The sequence below is a fragment of the Opisthorchis viverrini genome (assembly GCF_000715545.1).
Source record: "Opisthorchis viverrini unplaced genomic scaffold opera_v5_448, whole genome shotgun sequence".
Taxonomy (NCBI): Eukaryota; Metazoa; Platyhelminthes; class Trematoda; order Opisthorchiida; family Opisthorchiidae; genus Opisthorchis; species Opisthorchis viverrini.
In genome coordinates, this window is record NW_008752106.1 from 326,246 (window position 1) to 331,807 (window position 5,562).

The window sequence follows — 5,562 nt, forward strand, 5'->3', positions numbered from 1 at the left end:
CCCTATCCGCATGCAAAGAAATTGGAGAATGTATTGTCCCTAAACAAATGTGTATATGTACTCATGTAAAAAGCTTTCTTCCAGTCTGTTCAGCATATTATTTGTTGCGGTCGGTGGATCCATTGGATACACGACACTGTTTCTTGTGGCACACACCACCTTGTACTCAGGTTACGAGGTCAGTTTGCCTACTATAGTTCCTGGATTCTGGATTAACGAGGATTTCGTCCCATCGAGGAGTCTTTGTATCGATCCCCATTATGTTCTCAGTCAACGGAACGAACATCCGTCTAACTGGTTGAATTGGTTCCAAGTAAAAGTGGATGAAAATTACTTGCAAACATGTGGCAGTTGTGGGAGAATGGTGGGCCGAATACTTACAATATAGTGGTCAATGGCGTGTGGCGTGGAACTTACTGCAAATGGGTAGACGTGTGGCCTAACGACATGTACATACAAAGTTAAGTAAATTTCAGACTGGAAGATGTAACAAGACCACCACTCTCATGTTTCAAGAACTGGGTCATAGTCACTGCTTAGTCGAGATTAGCGGGCCAAAATCACGTGGCATGCAGTAAATTGCCTTGCAGTCCAAACTAATGATCAAGTATCTTAACGATTGTCCTTGATTTGTCCTTGATCCACGGTCCATGGACTGCTGCACCGAGAACAAAGTCCACGCCGGATCCCATGGTGTTTCAAAACGTTGGATATGACAAAAAATTCCAGAGTCCGTTCGCCGAGAATCTGAATGCCAAAGTGCGAATCTCAACCAACGTAAAAGTTCACTGGCATTCGGTATAAATGATGCGAAATTCAGTGGTTTGTGGAACATTTAGTGGGCATGTTACTGCTGTTTATATCATACGCTATTCTGGTTTTCGTCAACAGTTTCCAAGACGCCCAGTGTGAAGAACTTGAAGATGTAGGACTGCGAGAACATGTACACTCAATTGTGAGTCAATTATCTGCTTGAACCATGCAACCACTCTCCCTGATTAACAAAGATTTAGCTTATTTGCTCAGCAATGCAAGTTTGACGAATTACAACTGGTAAATTATAACTGCATGGTGAACAAGTGAAAGTCTGCATACGTTTTGGATAATGGAGTGTACACATTCTAACCAGAACCGGTGTGAATTAATAGATAGAGACCAATAACTCACGAAAAGCGAGAATAATTGTTACTCTATGGTGCCAGATGTTCAAGGAGAGTCGATGAGTTTGGATGAAGGTCATCGAACATGCTCTGAGTGATGAGAGGACCATTCCACGTACCGCGAACATAAAAACAAATCATGAGTGAAATTACGCCAGGTTATCCCGAATGAACTACAGTCGTATATCACTTCAGTCGTTTCCATCAACCCAAGAAAATTTTCAGCAGGTTACTGATTCCCTCGCTATGTTCCACTGGCAGTCGGATCGTTTTACCGTCTACTCATCGCTTTCCAACATTCGACAGTATGCACTCAAATTTATATTCCCAACTGCAGGCAGTCCTGAGTCGACCTGACAAATGAAGGCCAGTTGGACAAACCTCATCATATTCACGATGAAATGAACACTCACCTTTACTCACCATTTTTATATTTGATCATTTGTACAATCATTAATGCATGGATGTGTAGACACCTTATTCCGTCACGACCAAGTGCTCGGTTCCTTGAATCTTGGACTAACACACCGGTGTTTCACTCCAGAACACCTATCTGACAGAAGGGTTATAGGTTTTGGTAAAATATATTAATGGACCACAGTTCACCAAACAGACCTGTTGATCCTGAACAATAAGTGCATTTAATTCAACCTGCAAGCTCTTACCAATCTCCATATGCGTTTAAAGGTTTTTCGCCTGATTTTATCCGATCGGTTAGGTAAATCCTTCGGATGAACATCGGTCTGCCTGTTTTTGTCCATTTCGTTGGCATGACTGAGAGAAGTTTTCGCCCAGTTCAGTTCGACTGAACACCCTCGCATCCAGCTAGATTCAAAAAGCTTATGACACATGAGGGCTCTGAGAAAAAGGAGAATGCTAACCTTTTTGCCGGATGTGTTCGTATCATCGTGAAACCTCAACAAACTAGAGAAGATCATCCCGCGCTTACTGATCAAACGAATTTTCACACACCGTCTTCTTAATCCAGACTGGAGCACGATGGATATCTAGAAGACTATTCGAATCTGACGGCCTAATTCACACTTTCGGGGCCAAGAGGGAAACTGCAGTACAAAAAGCGCAGAGGCCAACAGTCAAGCATGTGGGTTTTGATGATACGCGCATCCCAAAAAACTTTGATGCACGGAAAGCCTGGCCACATTGCTCTTCCATCAGTGAGATCAGAGATCAATCCAGCCAGTGATCGTGTTGGGTAAGCGGAACATTTTTGTGCATGAGTTGTTAATGAAACACCGCTCACTTAGACTGGCAGACGAATGCGAAATTTTGCTCTTCGGAGGGATATTTTTTAACCTTCAGCCGCATGTCATGTCTAAACTGTGATTCTTAACAAATTGCTGATTCGTTTCCCCGAAAGCAAGTTTAGTGAAATGTGAAGAGCGTTGACCGGCCTAAGTCCTCCGCATGTAGACTCAGAGAGCTAGAAGAATGAAACTCAGAAATAAGGATATAAGGGAGAAGCAAAGCTTCGGTCGACGCGTTGAAGAAAGTGGCGCCTGACTGACGTCAACAACACTTTGGTTTTCAGTTTCCCCCAAGATTGTCTGACCAGTCAAACTTTGGATCAGGAAATAAGTACAAATAGTCCAACGTCTTTTCCAAGCTTGTATAGATATATTATACTTATGAAGTAGTGTACACCACCGTTTACAGAGGTACCAGAACCCGGCGAATGAACGCAAAGGAATAGTTTTTATATGTTAGCCGTAGCTGAAAGGACCCACAAACATATCTGTCCATTTTTGAAGCAATAGAATTATACACCCAAAGGTGTTTATGCGCTACAAACTTACAAATGATATTTCCAGGGGAAATTGATGCAAAACTGGCCAGAATCAAGATAAAGAAGGACTAAATAACATAACTGGACTTCTGCAAGGTCTTTGTCAATGCAAACCATGATCTGTCTAAATTGGAAGTAAGCATTTCCGTTTTCAAAATAGTGGATATTACTTCTGACACTTTCCGTGTTATTTGAGTCAAGTCGTTATCAACCCGCGCCTGTTAAATGCACCCATCTATGACGCAAATCATATATTATGTGGCTGCGAAATCGCCCGTCCGGAACGCAACGTTGATCCACATGGCTTGTTAGACAAGCAATGAATCGTGATGAGGTTGTGGGGATTAAGTCCTAAATTTCTACTTTTGAGACATAATCAATAAGGTGGAACCCAATGGTGGGGACAAAAAAATGGGGTAAACTGCTAAAAATACTCGTATTCTTAGTGCCACATTTGGGATTATCCCCCATTGACAATTGATCTAAGCATACTAGGTGGCATTGATTTGATAGCAGACTAGGTTGAAGAATAGTTAACCATCGGTTTATTAGCGTTGATAGTTAGGAACGTCTTAGGACGTTTTAGTAATTCTTACTTCAATATCTGTCACGTGCAAATCCCGTGATCAAAAAGTAACATGTAGTGCCAGAAATCGCTTGCTTGATTTAGAAACTTTCATACCAGCAATTTGAAATCATACAGAAACCAGTTGAATTATTTTATTTTTTGCCTCGTCAACAGCAGTTTATGGCCTTCTATGATCCACATTCCTGTGTGCAAGACGTCATCTGGATTTATAGAATATTATGTCATGAGTTGACCGACATCTCGTTGGCCCTTCAGACACTTTGAGCTAACTCTGGAAGGTGAATATACCCACCCTTGCCTATTCTGCTTGCCATCAAATTTAAGTCCTTGTTTGCTGGAGCACCATACCTCACAAACTAGCTACTGTAGCTGTTTCTGATGGAGTGGTGAGACGAGATGTGAACAGCTTAGCTCCGCTTAGCGGCGACACAGTGATCGATTGATCTCAAATGACGACGAAAAGTGTCACGTTCGTGAAAAAACATGATTACCAGCTGGACAAATTTTCATTTCCAAGCTGCGACAGAGAATTTGAGCAACCAGCGTCTACGAAGTGACAAGCCAGAAATTTTATTCTAGTCTCTTTCAAAATTACAATTATGTTTGCCTTCAGCTACCGGAGTTCCTGACCCTTACGTTTGACTGTATTTTACCTCCTCTGGCAAACTGTGTACATAGATTTTTAAGATAACTGCGGCAGTTCTTTGTTGTTAGTGAGAACAGAAATTAGAAGATACCAGTCGTTAGACACAAGAGTGAAAATCTCATATGCACATAGTCTTTAAAAACCGAGCATTCTCACGCTTTCAGCTGGACTTTCCTGAACGTTCACCGACTGTTGCACAGTAGCAAAGAATCAATGTAAGGCGGCTCCACAATATCCATAATAAACTTCAACTTCTATATCCTTGTAATGTACTACTCAAAAGGTCGCTGAAAATCCGTCGTCCATCAGATGTGAAGGTGGAGCTTGAAAACCAAAACATAGACTACTCCCATGCTTCATCAGTAGTATACACCAATACACCAGCAGTCGATAAATGCCTTGTTCGCTGTGAGGCTGTTAACTCGGCTGCGGTTGCATGGATTGATTTTCACCGTGGAGGACAGCACTTGGCCAAACGTTCAACGGAAGGACATGTTTACGCCTTTGATTGTTATTTGCGGCTGGTGTATATCATCCATCATCCGAGGAAATTTACTGAAAGTCCAGTAGAAGCGGTTTCATTTCTGTTGCTATTTGGAAGTTGTGGAAGCAAAATTGCTTTTGTGAACTGCCCCGATCTTGAGTATGAAGTGTGGATTTCCATTACAGAATACAGTAAAGACCAATTTTGGGCAACAGGCATGCATCTAGATAAAGCCAAATATTTGTTTCATTATAACCCAAGGACACCATAAATTCATGGCAAGTTGTAGCTGGCAGTTTCGAATCCCCTATTGCAACATTGTGACCTTGAGCAGAGTCAAATTCAAGGATGGGCGAAATTTGTCTATTCGTGAATTCGGCCCTTTGAACAGAGGATCAAGCAGTAAATACCTTCTTAGATGTTATCAGATTTTCGGAGACATCATGCAGCTGAAATTTGTTTCCAGAGAGGACTTAGAATGCAACAGAAAAGTCAGTGCAATAATGATGAGTGGCGTAGTTTTATTTGGCAACAGAGACCAACCTGTTACCTCTTCAAGACCTGAGGGTTAGAACTGGCGCCGTTCTTTAAAGGTTCGGTCGCAATCCTGGTAACTCAAATTGCAAACCTACACAAACCATCACAAACACCCGTAATCGCTTTTTTCCGGTTTCTTCTTTTCATTAGTGGGTTTTTCCTCTTGGTATGCACTTGCTGTTCTCCTCAGTTTGAGTGCATCATGAATTCGTCGTGCACGTCAACCAACACCACCAATCATATCAAAATTCTTGCGGAAGTTTTTTGATTGTCCCCGGTGCAGGAATTAGATGCCAGATTTTCGGCGACAGTCTAATGTTACCTCATTATTATCCCATTATC

General features: G+C 41.9%; 2 protein-coding genes across 2 annotated transcripts in view; one reads left to right on the forward strand and one right to left on the reverse strand.

Moving 5' to 3' along the window:
* Positions 1–5,562, reverse strand: part of T265_15345 (hypothetical protein) — a gene marked incomplete at both ends in the record, with an annotated part of 90,174 nt that overhangs the window by 78,939 nt on the left and 5,673 nt on the right. The window lies entirely within an intron of this gene.
* Positions 701–2,364, forward strand: T265_11107 (hypothetical protein; the record flags this gene model as incomplete). The annotated part of the gene is made up of 2 exons (XM_009177673.1): positions 701–955; positions 2,149–2,364. 2 exons carry the CDS (start codon positions 845–847, stop codon positions 2,362–2,364), a joined length of 327 nt encoding a protein of 108 aa, XP_009175937.1.